The sequence below is a fragment of the Lagopus leucura genome, unplaced genomic scaffold, assembly GCF_019238085.1.
Source record: "Lagopus leucura isolate 7727_CA_CO unplaced genomic scaffold, USGS_WTPT01 Super-Scaffold_100157, whole genome shotgun sequence".
Classification (NCBI taxonomy): domain Eukaryota; kingdom Metazoa; phylum Chordata; class Aves; order Galliformes; family Phasianidae; genus Lagopus; species Lagopus leucura.
Genome location: NW_024962334.1, coordinates 6185456 through 6203790, shown reverse-complemented (window position 1 = coordinate 6203790; position 18335 = coordinate 6185456). Strand labels below are relative to the sequence as shown.

The 18335-nt window shown below is 40.1% G+C and overlaps 1 protein-coding gene across 1 annotated transcript in view; it reads left to right on the top strand.

Annotated features, from left to right (window-relative positions):
* The window catches only part of STAC (SH3 and cysteine rich domain), a 73590-nt gene that overhangs the window by 25860 nt on the left and 29395 nt on the right, over nucleotides 1-18335 (top strand). Inside the window, exon 3 of the mRNA XM_042889134.1 lies at nucleotides 17915-18015. Coding sequence (XP_042745068.1) covers nucleotides 17915-18015 — 101 coding nt within the window. The remainder of the gene's footprint in view (nucleotides 1-17914; nucleotides 18016-18335) is intronic.

The following is an 18335-nucleotide window of genomic DNA, read 5'->3' as shown; positions in this document are numbered from 1 at the left end:
GAAATGTTATCTACCTACAAAAAATATGTGCATCATCCCTCCTTGGTTGTTAGACACCAGGAGCCGAATTTTGCCATTGGGACACAGCACATGTTCCTGTTTGTTCCTTTGACAGAAGTACAGTCATAAGGTAAAGGGCAAATCTATGTAATAGGTTTAAGCACTCAAAGGAAGGCGTTTACTAGGATGACTGTAATGCAGATTTGCTCATAAACTCTGGTTCATTCTTAAAAGAAAAAGCAATATTAATTAATATTAACACTGTGCTTTTTACCTTACATTAAAGACAGGAGTGGCTGTGTTCCTTCTAACTATACTAGGCTGTGGCTTAAGTTCCACCTCTCTAAGGAGAAGAAAAAATTGCCATAGAAGCAGTAATTTGCTGCCTAATACAGTATGTGAGATAATTTTGGATCCAAAGCAATACTATGATGTGTATGGAGCATCCATTTGTTAATGGGGCCTTCCGGCACTGTGAGATGCCATGATACCATCTCCAGTTCTAATACTGAAGTCAGTAGTAATACTTCACGTAATTTCGGAGCAACTCAATAATTTGTTGGAATAAGTGTTCACTTCTGTCACTCACTCTTACACTGCTTTGTATTCCCCCACTTCTGCCACTGTGAGCTCCAGGCACTGGTAGGGTTAGGACTGAGGATTCAGCTCCATTATAGGTTATGTATTTTCTTAAGTATGTCTGCTTAAGAACATCCTCTCACAGCATGACTTGTAGAAACTGGTAGAGTTGCTGTTCTTGCTCCTAATTTTCCTACTATTACTGTTCTATTACGATTTTGATATCTAACTCCAACAAGGGAAAATCTCGAAGCCAAAGTATCTCATGCAGTGTATCAGTAGGTCATTATTTAGAAGATGCTGGTTTATTTCCTATCACTGAAAAGAAAACGAGGCAGATTCGGAGATGTTTTGGCTTGGTGTTATCTACAGTGTTCTGTGTTCAGCAAGAATGTGGTGAGCTTTGGCAAGTAAAAGGAGGCAGAGCTGTCTGACATCAACAGAGACAAACTCTTAAATTAATGTTTGCATCAGATGAGAAGCTTAAACTATGCAGATCAGAAGGAAGTTCTTGCTTGCTCTTATTCAGTCTCTGGTGTGTCATCAGTCATTTCTGTGGTACTTTGCGCTATAAGAAGTCATGATGTCAGTACTCTGCTCTGGTGTATTAAAAAAAAAAAAATCTCCATCTGTAGACTTCTCACCATTCCACTCATTTGCAGTTCATTTCCTGTGCTGACTCATATGGAAAAATTTTTATTTTCCACACATTCCAAGCATATTACACATAATTAATATGCTTCCATCTAAGTCAAATATAAGTAGTGTAGCAAAAAAAGTAAGCCACTTTGCTTTCAAAAATAGCTGACTTGAAAGTTGATCCTTTTAAAACTGTGTTTTGAGGGAATTGCTGCTTGTTTATAAGCATCCTTGTGTGCCTCTGTGTTTCAGAAGTGTACTTAGCAGGTTCATTCTGTGTTTGATCTTGTCACTGATGCACATTTCTGACCTTATTCACTTCATTTATTTTATTGGGGTATCTTTGTCTGGAAAGACATGGTGGACGACCACAAAGATTCAGCATGACCAAATGAAACTGGTCTGCAATGTCCAGCAATGGTTAAAAATGTGTCTTTTTAGATTGTGACACCGATACCTTGCCCTTGAACATTTTCTAGTATTTATACTAGGAGCAGTAACAGGACTACAGATAAATGCAGGGACAATGTTTTCATTAAAAGTATACATATAGACAATATTTTTTGGGTGAGTGTTCATTTTTCACAGACTGTGTGCTGCCATGATTGTCCACATATAGAGATAATACAGAGATTAAACTTAGTCTGAAACTTCAAGAGATCAAGTTGAACCTGTGACTTAGATATATGCATTTATAGTTGATTTTGGGACAGATGAGTTTCTTATTTAGAAGATCACTTGCAGATTCTCTAGACTACTGCAGTCCCTTTAGATGTAAATTCATCTACCTTCACTCTCAGGAAGCTAACTCAGTTCCAGACAGAGCAACAAAAAGATAAAAACCAATAATAGCTCCCTGCCACACTTCACTTCCAGTCTGCTAATTAGTGCACTTCAATGGTGAAATTATGCTGTATCTTCAGTTCTGATTCACTTCTGCCACTGTCTGTTCTGGCTTAGCCAGGGTATTTGGAGTTCCAACCGACCATCCAAGAGCAATGAATAATTCCTTCTGGACACATCTTTAAAATAAATCCTTTATTTCATTGTGCTGCTGCAGCTTTTGGAACCTTCAACCTTTTTCTCCCTTCAAAGCGTCATCAGCACTGATAAATTGGCCCCAGCTTTTCAAATGCAGGAATGAAGGAAAGAAAGACTTCTGCATTGCAACTTCCTGACTTACTGTTTCAAGAAGATATTCTGGTTTCACCAAAACCTGCCTGTATAGGTAGACAAGGATGCAATAAAAAGCCACAGGCTGATCATGACTGCTTGACATCTACACAGGGTATGTTGTTCAAGGCTCGCAGTTTAGAAGAACTCCCTTAGAGCTCCATTTTTTTTTTTTTTCTCTGAAGGTTTTCTTTCAGGTGAAAGGGGGAAAAAAAAAAGCATTGGTTTTCATCCTACCTTTCCTTTCTCCCAGTCCCTCTACCATCTCTCTCGATCATAGATGACCGAGGCAGTAGGTGTGTACTGTCACCACCATACAGGAGATGCCCATGGATCAGTTTGTAACCACCTCCCCAAGTGGGCTTATGTGGTCACAGCTGAGCCTTCCCGGATGCATTTTCCAGATGATTATAATGGAGTGTAACATTGTCTGTATTATTTATTATTGATGCAAGTGGGCAGCAGGTTTCCCTATGGAAAGGAGTTTTCAAAGCATCTGAGACACAGAATCAGCAAATCAAAGGGTTAGAAAGGACCTCTGGAGATACCATCTAGTCCAACCTTCCTCCAAAATCTGGTTCCCTGGAATTCAATGACTTTTAATTTTGATTGTGAGGGAAAGGGGCAGTTGTGTAGCCTTGTCAATGACTGGTACTGGGTGCCGACCTATCTAAATGGGTGAAAAGACAAGGATTTCTATCTTCCCTTCTGTAAAGATAGTCCTCGATTTAGGAGACTTAGATTCTCACTCCGATTGATTCTGAATAGTTCTGGCCACCAAAACCTTCTTCTGAGAATCAGTGGGTAAATGAAAATTACTTCAATCCCCTCTGACCTTCTGTGATAGAGTTTAGGAGAAATGTGTGCTTTTTTTTTTTTTTTAAAGTAGGAAAAAAGATTATGCAAAATAATTATTTTAATTTATTTATTAGCTTGACATTGAGCCTGCCTTCTCCACTGACAACTTTCTTAACTCAGTAATGCTTCCCAGGAGGAACCTTATAACAAGTGCTAAGCAAAACTCTGCTGAGATTAGAGATTAAGTGTTACACATAAATCAATTTATGCTGCACATGGTCAACTGCGTTACTCAAACATAGACAATGACATCTGGACTCTAAAACTTTCTGAAAGTGGACAGTTTGTACATCAAAAATACTGAAGATGTGGATGAAGAGAGGGAAAGAGAAGTAGATGCATACAAGGTATATGTACTATAGATGTGCTCTGTGGATACCTCTCCCATTTTTTCTAAGCGTGACGAAAAATATCCTATCCACGTGGGCTTGTATTTGTGAAGTAGCTACAGAGGGCTAAATGTTATCCATCTGTTAAATTAATATTTTTCTTTGGTAATAAATAGTTAATCTTACTTTAAAGCAAATATTGAAAGGCAAGTATTTAGTCTGTTTATCCTCTGGGAGGGCTTCCTCCTCTGAGATGAGGCAAGAATGTTAACACTAAATTGGATAATCAGGAACTGCTTAGTTGAGAAAAGAGGATGGAAGTATATTTTAAATTCTAATTTGTCCTTGAACATCATCACGCGTGTTTCACATCTGTTACTAAGTAATTTTCAAGCTCACTGTAGTTTTTGAAAAATTGCTATTAATGTGAAATTGCAGTTAATGCTTAGTGAAAAGAGATGTTATGAGGGCTGCTCTGAAAGCAATGCTTCCTTTTTTATGTTGACCCACAACATCAGAGGCAAATGCTGGTGGTATGGCAGTAGAGATTGAACCTTCCCACCCATATTCCGTTACATTTTGTTGCCATGTGACAGGTGGCAGCAGAGGGGCAGTCGGACCAAATGGCATCTGGCATGGAAGTTTGTATGAAACAGGCATGTCACTGAATTCCTCCATGTGGAATTAATTGCACCCACCATTAATTGCCCCCATTGACACTTGCTGAATGTTTATGGAGGCCAAAGCGTGGATATGAGTGCAGTGAGGCAGTGGGTGCTGTATTTCAGCAGTGGTGACAGAAAGACACACCATGTTCTAGATGGCCATGCGCAGCTGTCACACAAAGAGTGTCAGCTCATTTGTATGAATTGACAGCTTACCATCAGGGAACTGTGTACAGAGCTGAATATCAGCTTCAGTGTGTAGGAAATGATGGTGGCAATGTTTGAATATTGTGAAGTCTGCACCAGGTGGGTCCCGTGGATGCTCACACAGGAACAGAAAACACTGTGCAAGTTTGTCAGGACCTACTGGACAAATACTGAAGGCTGAAGGTGATAGTTTCCTGGATTGCATCATTTCTGGTGATGAGACATGGTGTGACTATTATAGTCCAGAGCCAAAACAACAGTCCGTGGAGTGATGGCATGTGAATTCCTACATCTAAGAAAATGGTCAGGATGCAGTCCATACAGATCAAGTGATGTGCACTGTCTGTTGGGAAAGGGAAGGAGTGATCCTTCTAGATTTCCTGTTATCCAAATAAACTATCAACTCAGACTGTTACATTGTGAGACTGACCAACCTGAAGCTTCCAGAGTTTGGCCAGAGAAGAAGGCAACCTCTCACTTGCCATGCAATAACACCAGGACCCATACCAGTTTGAAGATGAAAGTGCAGAGGGCAGATCCTGGATGGACTGTGCTACCACACCTACCATATGTTGGTGCCTTCTGACTTCATCTGTTCAAGCTGATGAAAGATGGACTGCATGTCTTCGTAGCAGCTGTGAAACAGTGGGCCAGCTCCACTCACGGAGATTTTTATGGGTGCAGCATGCAGGCTCTTGTCCATCACTGGGGAAGATGTATAGTTAGTGGTGCTGACAATGCTGAAAGACAGTTTTGTAGCTGAGATTGTGCTCTTCGTATCTATTGTAGTTTCTTTGGAAAGAAATAGGAGGCATTACTTTTGGAGCAAGTTATATAAATATGTTGACCAGCATTTACTTCCTAATTAGATGGAAAACAGTAAACATTTCCAGTACGTATCCAATCTATATTTCAAAGTGATATTAGCCTACACGATTTTGACAAGACTATATTGAGAAAAGCCAACATAGCTGAAGTAATGCTTTTCTTATGTTCTTTTACTGTCTTTGTGACTGCTCAGTAATGTCTGTTGCTCCTGAGATCAGACCTAGAGAAGAACATTATGGTAAACTTAAGTTTTTATGGGGATGAGAAAGAATGCAAAACACCTTTATGTCCTGCTATGTATTTTTTGAGCTCATATGAGAGATCAGATATGTTCAGATAAGCAAATTAAATGCATCTTTGAAGCCAGCCTTCTAGTGAAATATATCTATATTATTTTTATAGTCTTTTTCTACCAGAGAATCACTGATATGTGGAGAATAAATTGGCACATAGCTGACAAAAGCATTATCAGGAAGGAAACTCATTAGAAATTTCACCATGCAGAGTGTTGCAAAAGCCATAAAATGAGGCAAGCGGTAGAAATGCCTTTGTAGGAAATAGAATATTGCTATTATATAGAGTAAAATCCCTGCCCACTCTTGCCTGTTACTTTCTTTGACTTCAAAGGATGTCTCGGAGAGCAATGATTCTCATGGCTCATACAGAGCACTGATAGCTGAGAATTACCACTTTTGCCAGCTTCCTTCTGTTTTTGTAACATGAATGCAAGGAACAGAAGTTCAAAGAATTATCTACTCCAAGCTGCATTCACTTTAATTTTCCAATTTATTTGCAGTCTAACTTTTTTCCTCTTTGATGTGAGTACAATAGACAGCATATTTTGAAGCATGTTGCATACGTATGGATTACCTTGTCTTTTAATTCAGGAGATGAGCTCTGAAGCGAGATCACAGAATCACAGAATTGCTCAGGTTGGAAAAGACCTAAAAGATCATCAAGTCCAACAACAACCCAACCACACTGCCCCAACTGTATTGTGACTTCATTGTAATTTCCTTTGTAACATGTGATGCATGATCTTGAGAATCCTGAAGTACTTTCACAGAATCACAGAATTGTAGGGGTTGGAAGGGACCTCCAGAGATCATCGAGTCCAACCCCCCTGCCCTACTTTGTTTAGACCATGGCATTACTTCCTGCTTAATGAAAGAGGGGGAAGGAAAAAGAAAGTGTCCATCATCCTCCTTCCAAAACAATTCCACTTTCCTAGCCAAGAGAGGAAATAAGGTATGGCTGCTATAACCTGTAAGTTACTGTGAACTAAACTATTACAGTCAGTATTTCCCTGCTACGCTTTCTCAGCATTCACATTAATGAGTGTTGGGATTATTGGTGTGGGAATGTGTATTTGCAGTGCTAATACAGCCTGTTCTACAAGCTGCACTTCTCAAAAGTGTAGCAAGCTCTTATATCCCATGATTATCTGATTTACATGGAAGTTTCCAGACATACTCTGTAGTTCTCTTTTTCTGAAACAGAGAGACAAAGTGGGGGGACAAAAGTGATGCATGGCCTTCCAAACTCAGCATACTGGCATCGTGAAGGGCTCATCTGCACGTCTGTTTACAGCTGCTTACTGAGCTATCTGTCTCTCAGTGTCTGTTAGAGCTAACAAATATAGAAAATTTATACCAAAAATCTGTTTTGATAAACTTTGTCTTTCAATGCAGCTGAGCATGTAAATCCATTTTTGTATTTGTAATCTCTGGATGGGACAACCTCTGAGTATAACAAATCTCAGATGTCACCAAGAGTGGGAACAAGGATGGTTTCTTTTGAAGAGCAGCAGATGAGCGATGACCTCTGACGAGCAGTTGTTTTCCAAGATAAGCTGAAGGAACACTGTAGCAGGCCTGCAGGGGCATTGAACTCTTTGTTAGCTGAAACAGAGTTTTTCTGAAGAGAGCAGAAAATTCATCTCTTGGGGACATTTCTTACAGATGCACTTCAAAGTGCCCTATCTGTAAAATTTAGGCTGTTTCTAAACCAAAGAAATGGAAATAATGCTGACCTCTTATCGGAAGGCAGTATAAATGCCAACATAGATCTTGATACTGGGTTATACTGAAGAACCAGCAATGTTACAACCTTTATGCTGCTTACTATTTCCCTCCCTCCCCACATCCTTCCCACACCCACAATGTTTTACTCCCTAGATCTTCATCTCCCTGCCCTGCAGTCAGGTCACTGTTGACTCAGGAAGTTTGGGCTGAAAGATGTTCCTGTAGTGATACTGCTCACACTGAATGATCTAGGACCAAGATCCCTGGACATCTTACAGCATTGATCTCCACATCTTCCTGTGCAACCTACTCATCAAACTACTTTAGCAGCAAGTTGGACTAGAAGATCTCCAGAGTTCCCTTCCAACCCCTATGATTCCATTATTCTGTGGTTGTCTCCAGGATGTTTTCTTTACTTTGGATGTTGACCTTGTTATTTTTGAGAGCGTCTCTTTACAGGAGCCCATCTTCTGGCAGCAGCTCTTTTGGAAAAAAAAAAAAAAAAAGCCAGCAGTTTCTCCTGTCCAAGTAGCATATATGCAGAAAGAAGCACAATCCACAATCATGCTTTTAACTGAGATGCCTGTCACATGTCTTTTTATTAATTGGAGAAATTTGGTTGTGCCACTTCCCTTTAGTCTGTGTTACAATGATTTTCAAGCAGCCCATACTGGTAGAAGCTTGCAAGTAACAAGCTTTAGAGTTCACGAATTCACTTTTGGACAATTATTCATGTTCATATGCAGTTATCTGTTCCCTGATGGTGTTCACTATTTCAGCTATGTTTTCCTCATGACAGCTCCTAAATCTGAATGTATGTATTGACTCAACTGCCCGTTAGTGAGATCCAGATATTTGCCGGTGCCTTCTGACATAAAGATCTTCTGCTACCATCCCCCCAGAAAGTTTGTGACTTCTGAGACTTCCCAACAAGCAGCACTGGAAATCATTTTGTTAAAAGCAAAGTTGCCTGCTGGAATTTATTGCAGTTTTTTTTACAGGTCATGTTGTTCTACAGGCCAGTCGGTTGTAGCTACATTGTGTTGTTATCCTTGTCGTTTTCAATATCTCTGATAGTGGTACCGTAACAATTACAGTCAGTAATTGTTAATTAATTAATTAATTGTTAATTAATTAATTCAGACTTTCAGATAACAAATAAAGTCATGGAAAAACATAAAAAAAAAACAACAACATAACAAAACATAAGTCATGCTGGTGCAAGTTGCATGTGTAAATGAGGGAAGTTGTGACCTGGATGGGTTTGGCTTCTTCCTGCTTGCGTCTAGACTGAATTCAGATAATGCAAATCATTGTTAACCACAGAGAGTTTAAATGATGCCTTGGAGCTATTCCTGTTGATGGGTAAAATGTTAGCAGTTTGGCATTTTTGGTTAAAAATTTTAAATACGTAGCAATAATGTAAAGTTCCAACAAAATGTTCATATTTCTTTGTGATTCCTAGATAGATCCCAGCAAAGATAACACTCTTTTTGCTTTACTGAGCTGCAAGAACTTATTCATGATCATTTGGCAGATGTTTTCCTTGTTCTTTTAAATAATAACTGATACCACATAGAGGTGCACTTGTGAGTGTGCTTTAAGCCAGAGCTGCTATGAGTCAGGGACTAAATTTGGTCTCAGGTCATAACAGTGAAGGCTGCGAGAGCCTCTCTGAGCAGATGACAGAAGTAGTCAGAAGTGTTTTTCTATCCAGCTTACGTCAATGTCACTGAAATGAGTAGAATTTTTCTTGAAAATTGTCAGTTTAAGCAAAAGTTTGTTTCAAAAAAAGATTTTTCCAAGCATTTGCACGTGAGTTGAAAGGTTTCATTTGAATGTTTCTCCACGTTTAGCATTTCATCTTTTTGCTTATGAAAATGCTGTGAGAAAGGAACTGAAACAACTCGTTATGAAATGTGATTGTAAAATTCTACGAAGAAGAAGCAGCACATTGTGACTAACTGCAAAAATAACTTTCATACCACGCTGGTACAGCGGCCCAGTTACCCATGGTGTGCCCTCAGTCATCGCTAGCCTTGCCATATCCTGCTGTTACCTCCACCTCCAGCCTCTGACAAGGTCTTTCCCAGCTACATGTGCATCCAAGGGCATAAATGGCTCCGGAGCAGGAGCCTGTTTGTGGCCACATCCTGTCTGTGCAATGGAGGGCAGAGGAGAGCACAATTATCCTGTCTCTATGCTTTCCAGCTCCATTGCCAGTTGAAATGGGGAAAAGAGGATGGAAGGGAGAGGAATTCTGTCTGTGGCAAGCTGCACATCAGTGTTTTGTGTGTGAGGCCCTTTGCTGCAGATATTGCCAGTCTGTTTGCACTAATGAAGAACAGGAACAATGACAAGAGGTTGCGCTGATGAGAGAGCTGCAGGATGAAAGAGCCAAAGCCCTCAGTAAGATTGAAAGAGCAGAAGGCCAGAGAGCAGTTGGCTGTTTACATATCAGGTTTTTTTAACTAAACCTTTTATAGTCAGATTGCCCTAATCTTCTGGCACACAGCAGCCTCTCATTTCAAGCCTATTGATGATGGTGCTCTGTAAGCAACAAGCAATGTTAAAAATCCATTAGTAGAGCAGAGAGGATATTAAATTCCTTTGCTGAGGGCAGGCTGTTCTTTTATTCTATAACTCTTCTCCCACATTTCCAGCAAGTCCAGAGCTACTCTCTTCATTTTGCAGTGCAGTCTTTGTTCAGATATCGGCTTTCTACTTTCCAACTTCTCTCTTTCAAGGGCACAAAACCCTTAAAACATCACAATTTCAGCATCTCTAAGTGGCCCTAAAATATGTGAATCCTTTTTCAAAGCATTTTAAAACAGAAAGAAAAAAGTTGTAACTGGATTTCATTTCAGCATATGTAAGAACACAGGTACAAATAACTTAAGCCTGCCAATGTGAAAGTCCTGTTTCAAACCTGACTTTCATCGTCCTCACGTCAGGAAGAGTTACTGACCACATTATACTTGCTAATATTACTGAGACTAAGATCAGCCACTGATCTCTGATAGTCTTTCTTTGAGGCACTATGCCAGGCTTAATTTCTTCCTGTTGCCTTGTCCTGCTCAGCTCTGGTACAGTCATCATGGTGCAGTTTAGTATCAACCCTCATTGACAAGTCCATCCCTATCACCTCTGAACTATTTTCTTTTTCAGCCAAACAACCCAGTGCAAAAATCCACAAACACAGGTTTGAGATTGCTGGCAATAGTCTATAAATGTAGTTGTTATTGAGATATCACTGTCAGTTTGTTTAGAGCGAAGAACGCTAGAGACAATTTATGTTTGGGTTTTAGAGGATTGCGTTTTTTTTTTCTTCTGATAATGCAGTTAGCTGTTAGTTTATTTATCATGATGTCCCTGCATCTTAACTAACATTTAGATGATCAAAAACATGAGAAAATATTTTAAGAAATACGGAGGTGGATATTTCCTTTCAGGGGCAGACATTTATAGCTAAGCTGTGGAATGTGTGAAAAGTGCATTGCAAATAGAAACTCTCACAGCCAAATTTTTCAGCACAGGGCAGTGGATTTTGTCCTTTTCTTATCACTATACACTAAGAATGAGAATCTCTTTGGGACCAAAAGACCAAAGGGAAAGTCTGTTTCCCTTGTAAGTAAATCTCATTGTTCCTTTACCAAAGAATAAGAAGGCTTGCAGCATTGGAAATTCTTTGTCAAGAAATTACAAGGTTGACTTGCAAGAGGAATAAAGGCATTTTCTCTTCCAGATATGTATGTTTTAAAACCATGAAGTTAGAAGAACTTTACTTTAGCAGGCATATTTTTCTGTTCTGGAACAGCCCCTGGAGAAAAACCTGCCTACTACTGCCTCAGATTCTTTTCCTCAGCACATTGTTTCTAAAGAAAACTATGTCACTGGGAAGTCAGTTCTAATTTTATGTGCTGCTTTGTAGCCTGCCTACATATGAGACAACTTTCTGTGCTATTTAAACATTGGATATTGTTACAGGGAAATTGGGTAGGGTGGGCATTCAAACAGGCCCATACTGCTCACTGGCATATAGTCTAAAATGTATTAATTGGACAGAACAGGTACTGTGGTTGGATATCAAGTTCTACTCTACAAACAAGTTTCTTCTCCTCCCACCCAATTCAGTTTAGACTGACACAAGTTGGACTCATGACAAAGGGATGCTCATACCAACCAGATGAGGTGTCAGGTCCAGACCTGGCAGCTTGGCTGCAAATGGAGGAATTCCCTTTCTAGATCCTATGTGTTTTTTGATCTGCCTGTACATTGTACCCATCCCTGAGGAACTACAGGTTTAACCTACTTGCAGCTCTTTACATTTTGAACTGGGAAATCTGACTGTAAAAAAGATACCAACGAGGAGGTAGAATCTTTGAAGTCAATCCCATGTTCTCGTTATTCCTGAAAAATAGCCTAAATAAGATTTTTGCCTACTCTTCTGTATGTGCTTTGAACTCTTTCATCTAACTTGTCAAGCATGGAGAGCTTTTGCTGCAGTGTTGAAATGAGTGTAGGCCACCTAGTCAGGTCAAAAGAGAAGCCTACTTGTAAAGTGTAATTTCTTCTCCTTGAAAAGGAAAACATCCTATTGAATTGTTGAAATGGAAATGCCAAGAGCTGCTGTAATCCATTTATCTGTAGGCGATCTAAAAAAAATACACAGCAGACTGCAAACTGATTATTTCCTTTCCTTATCCCTTTTTTCAATAATCCATTTGGTCGAGGGCTTAGCAGTGGAAAGCACAATGGGGCAATTTGTAATAGTACTGGTAATTTTCTGTAATGTGAATATTTGTGTGTCAGTCAACAATATACAGCTCCAATGACTATTAGTGGTGAGCATCTGGGATGTCTGGGAAGCATGGGGTTGAGCTCCAGTCTGTAGGCCAGCTGGGTATTTGCATGTCTGCCCTCTCTGCACTGTCAGCTGGGAGAATCAAGATTCTTAATTTTAAGGGATGGGTATCCTGTTCAGAAAATGCCATTCTTGTCATCTGTTCTGCCCACAGCTCTCAGACTCTGAGGCTGTGCAAAGGAGGAAGGTGAGCAGCAGCCAGCTCAGAGGACAGGAAGTAGCCAAAGATGAATTTTTAAAGATAATCTCCATCCTTTCAGCAACAGAGCTGTTATGCAAAAACAATTAACTGAAAAAATGAATTAGAGAGCAGGAGGGGAGGTTGGACCAAGGCTGAGATGGATACAAACGCATCAGTGCCATTACAGGGACTTCTCTTTCTCCTTCTAAGGTGACATCCCAAACTTCTCACTGTTACAGTACTGGCCCAGCTTGCCTAAAATCCTCCATTTCCCAGAAATTCTGGCACAGAGACAGCTTTCCAGTGACAATTCCAAATGTGCTTTGGGAGAAAGGGGCAACGCACTCATTATTTTTATCAGCCTCCCACAGCAGAAGTTGAAGTTCTGTGGAAAATATGTAATTTTAAATGTGTTTATTTATGCAAGCTTTAAATCAAAACCATTTCTGACTGGCATATTCATCTCAGCTGGAACAACAACAAATATTCATTGGGTTGCAGTTGGATTAGCTGATTAGCTGGAGATGACAGTCCATGCCTTTGCCCTTCTTTCTGATAGAGACCTGAATATTTTTACCCTTTCTTTTTTTTTTTTTTCTTTTTAAATTTAGCCTAAGTGCCTAATATAGATATCTTTATACACTCAGCATAATGTCATGCTGTTACCAGCATTTGCGGTTTCCTTTCAGATTTCTTTAGGCTGCAGCGATCATTCTCACTCACTAGCTATTAATCTTATGCTGAGTCTTTAAACAACAGGCAAAAAGCACCAGCCAGCAGCGTTGTGGCCATAGCTGTGCTGGCCAAGAGGATGATAAAGGTGCCCTTTTTGCAAGCTTGTGACTAATATAATTCTCATTTGCATTCCTTGAGATAAATGCCACTCTCCTGAAAGGCAGTGTACTTTCTAAACTGCTTTTATTGGAGAGACAGGCATAAAGCCTTGAAATCAAATTCTGCCCCTTCTGTCTCATCTGTTTCTCTCTGCCTTCAGATTCTTCCATTCACCTGAGTTAAAGTGTTCTGATCCCATTAAGGCTTCCTCCAAAAAAAGCTTAGATTTATGAAAGTGATGTCGTGTGTCCTTTGGGTAATATTCAGGGTCAGATTATCAGAACAGTTCAAGATTGAATTTTCCATGCCTGTTCTGAAAAGCCTAGCCACTGGTTTAGATATTCAAATGGGAGCTGACCCAGTCGTAGAGTATTTCTAGCAAGGTGTTATTAAATATGGCCTGCTTCTCAAAACAGTGTGTCCTTTTAGTACTGGGAGTCTGGATGTATTAGTTGGTATCTGAAGAAAATGAGTGTGACAGAACCTCATTTGTAAGTCTAAGAGCTACTCAAGTGTCCTGACATGAAATTTCTTCATTTTCTTCCAGCGAAACGTGGTTTCTTTTGACAGTTTTGGCTTTTTCATTTGCAAAACAATACCAGATTTTACTGACTATGAGAAAATGAATAAATGCTTTAATAAACAGAATACAAAACACATGCACGTGCACGTGTGCTTTCTTACTATAAGTATTTCATGACTTTGTCGTCTATTAAGTTTACATGCAGTAGGAATCTGCTGAACATGATCCAGTATTTTCCCATTCTAAAGCCCAGTTTTAACAGTTTGCAATTATTTAGGCAAATATGCCCATCAGTGACACCTCTGATGATTTTACCGTTGATTCATCACATGGAGTCCATGCTATTTGAGTTTTGGCAAATGTGTTCATATCACAAGGCGTAAAGAGACAAAAATAGTGAGCCCACAGGTAAGCCTACGATGTTACTAATCATCTTCTGTTTGGAAATAGTGCAAATATACTCCAGAGGTGATGTAAGCAAACGCATACAGACCAATGAAGAAGTGTTGAATAGAGCTGGCCACTCATTGAACACTGACTGCCATGTTCACTGAAGGTAATACTGTGCCTTGAATAAAAAAATCTCACATCCCAAGACTGCAAAAAAAACCAGAGTGAGCAGAACCTTTGTTCTAATGTGCTCAACTTGTAATAATTTGATTAAGTAACCATAATAAGGGTCTTTGGAGAAATGAATGGAGATAATTATATTTTAAAGGTAATGATAAAGAATCCATCAAAGCTGTTAATCTCCTCCTCCTCTGAAAGAATACTGGAGCAAACTAGCTAGGGTGCTCAAAGTTTAGCATAATTGCTAAGCCTTCAGCACCTGTATTTCTGATCCACCACAAATGGAAATGACTGGCACATTCCATGTGGATAAAGGCATTTCACTGAGTACTTCATACTAGTAGCTTCCTGCTGTGCTGTAAAATTAGCATAGAGGAATATCTGCTAGTGGGAATAAATGGTGGGCTGCAGTCAGGTTGCCAGCTACTTAAGGACAGGAAGTAGAGAACAATATGGCCAACAGAAGCCCCAGAGGAGAGTGTTTTAGTGTCCCAGGCTTCACAGGAGTAGTGTCACATCCAGACACCGCTATGACCATCTGAATTCTTTTTGATCCCCACATTTCAGTCTGCAAAGAGATTAACCCAGTGGGAATAAGCAGACCACAGAGTGGTTTTTAACTTCACACACACCCTGTTACCTTCCGGAAGGACAAGTGGAACTGCCCAAGTTCCCCTCAAATAGTCTGCCCCAGTGAATCATTATTGTTATTAACATGATTATTATCATTTTTTACTTTTAGTCATTAATACCACTTACATTTTTTTTCTATTTAAATTATACCTAGAACAAATCCCTCGCTTTCACGAGGGATTTTTCATGCTCTCTGGAGGAAGATGTATTTGGGAATGTCTTTGCCAGTAGGGTTTCAAGACATTGCTATCTCCTGTGCCACCTCTTTAGGCTAATGAAACACCTCTCTTATTTTGGCATGACTGTCAACATGCTTACCTAGCACCACATTTATTAACTTGTTTACAACACCCATGTTCTACCTGCTTTTTCCTCATTTCAAACTACAGAGATGCCTACAAAAAGCAAGCCCATTCAAGCGACTGCAAAGCCTTGCATGCAAAACCTAACTGCAGTATAAATCCTGGCTTCATTCACACCCGTGCAACACATGGATCAGTCCTTCTCTGCACTGTGAGCTGTGGCTCCACCTCAGTTCTGAATCTCAGCATCTAGGGGGCAGATACATTGTCAATATGCAGTTATCTAACCTCTGGCATGCTTTTGAAACAGCTTAGCTATAATCCTCCGAGGAGGTTTGAGTTAGTGTGGTGGAGATCAGAAACTGGAGAAGGAAGAGTTATCCTGAGGGAAAATTAAAATATTTCCCATATAAATGTCCTTTTCAGAGCTTGAGGTATGATGGGTAAGTAAATATGGAACTAACTCTTCTTCTTTAAGCCCTTTGGTTATTCCTCAGAGGGAGGCAGGGAGACACATGCAAATTACTTCCAAGCTGCTTATTCCCACAGTAAACCAAGTATTTAGAAGTGACAATGAATTGATGATTGAAGCTTTTGATGGTTAAAGGCAGTTTCATTTTGATTTTAAAATCTTTCTTGTAGACTGAAATGTGTGACTGAATTCTCTCTTTGAAGCAACTGTTTACCTACCTGTAGGTGGAAATATAGTATTACATTTTTTGTAGTTTATTGTATAAGACGGACAGTAGCTCATTCTTACGTGACCACAGATTCCTCTTCCAAAATGTTTTTTTGAAAAGAGCACACTCTATGTGCATTTTGCACATCAGCTGGATGTGCCGCTACATCATTGAATGTGTCTCTCCTGTGATCACACAGTAATGCCATATAAAGACCAATATCCAGCTTGTAACATATTAATGTGGGTAGAATAGCGTAATAGAGCTGGCAGAAAGGACTATGGCACTGACTGCCCCTCCAGCTGAATCTCAGGAGCAGCATGTAAAGCAAGGTAAGAGCTATGCATCACAGATCAGCGTAAGACAATTAGACTCAGTGTAAACATTGATTTTGAGTACCTGTTATATGCAAAATATGATGACATTTTGCTTTTTTCATTCTTACCTGTAGACCTAATAGAACAATGTGGAGGAAGTCCTGTTTTCTCATAGCTCTCTGTGTTTGCCATAGACCATCAGAAAGGGTGATACAGCATTTCATTCTCAGCAACACAAGCACAAAGCCACAGAAGTCAATATTGGTTTGAGCATCTGTTATTGAAAAGAAAGTGTAACAGGAAGAAAAATTGTCAGAGCACAGTAATCCAAGTGCAACCACTGAGGGGGGGAAAGAAAATAAAAATCAACAGGGATATATTGCAGTAAATCTGGAAAAAGAGCCCAGGGTGAAGCTAACTGCACGTTAACCAAGCAGTGAGGCATCATGTGTTGACTCAGCCAAGAGGGGTCATGCAGTCTGCACCCAGGGGCCCTTGGAGCGCACCCCAAAATGCCAAGCCTCATTCACTGCTCATCTCTTAAACAGTCTCAGCTGGAAAGCAGTGACTTTGCTGATTACCTGACCTGCAAACAACACGCAAGTGATACATTCAAGCCTGTCTCAGTGCAGACATTGTCAGCTCTTGCAGCCTGCCTCCACCTGACTTGGAAGTGGCCACTTCAGGGACCTCTTCCCTTGAAAGTGGTCTCAATAAGTCTCATTTTCTGGCACCAACTTGATACATCTTACCCTGGAGTGCTTCTTTTAGAAGCAGCATTTCGCTGAATTCAGTCAGCAACGTGTACACGATGTTAACTACTCAAATAATCAAGATCTACATGAGTACTTTCAGATGTGGGATTTTCTGACTCCTCTGACTAATATTCCTATCATGTCTGACTAATGAGGGCCAGTTTAAAATGTCAAGAGGTTTTTTTGTTTTTATTTTTACTACCTTGTTTCTTATTCAGTTGATGGCAATGAACTGACATGCTGTTTACTCATCCCATTTATACAGTCCTGTGGCAAGAGGAAAAGAGTTGCTGCAGCTTAACTGCTATTACGTAGCTCAGGAAGTCTTATGGGTGTATGAATAAGAGTGACTGTTTCTTCCTGGAAGACAGACTATACTGTGTTATTTCAGAGTAGGTCCACACTGAGCGTAATTCAGAGCTACTGTTCTCCAGTACTGGGAGAAGTCTTCTGCTTCTGCATGGCAGCATTTCTGCCGAGTCACCAGATTTTTCCATTGCCAGTGAAGGAGAACGAAATCAGGTTTACGTCATCCTTGCTGCCCAGCTCAGGAATGTGCAAGGAGCAATTCCTGCACGCCACTGGACACTGATCTGAAGAAGCAACAGTGGCAGTCCCTTGGGTACATCAATAGGCAACGCTAAGGAAGCTGGCTCAGCATCCTCACACTATCACACAACAGAGCCTAAGATATCTAAAGGCAGCACTAGCCTGGGAAGGAGCCTGGAGGATAAGTGACTGAAATGAAAAGACTGTTTAAAAGAAAAAGAAAAAAGAACAAGTATAAACATGCGTATAAAGTAAGCGTGGCAAAGTTAGCCGTCAGTATTTACACTACCACCGCTGACGTCCCTATTAGCTCTTTCAGGTCGTTCATTAAATGCATGGAAATTTGTTAAGTGCATGGAAACTATTGATTTTGTCTAATCAAATCATTTCCTTGCATTTCACAGGGACAAATGCTAAGCACGGACTGCGCTGTAAGGCTTGTAAGATGAGCATCCACCACAAGTGTGCAGACAGTATTGGACAACAGCGTTGCATGGGCAAGCTGGTAAGTAAGCAGCCCAGGGCTGCAAGTGCAGTTGGGGGCACGTTGCTTTGTGGGTCAGACCCCCTGGCTGGCTTTTAGCTGAAAAACACAGTTACATAATCTAAACTGAGCTGAATATTAGAATTAATTCCCATGATTTGAACTATACTTACTGTAGTGGAAATCACTGTGGTCAAAGCTACCAATTAGTCAAAATATTTCAGAGGATTTTAGCAAATGAAAAATCTTTTTTTTTTTTCCTCCATTGTTAGGGCCTGAAGAATAAGCATCATTCAGCTTAAAAAGAAAACTGAAAGATGTTTCACAGTGAGACCCTACAG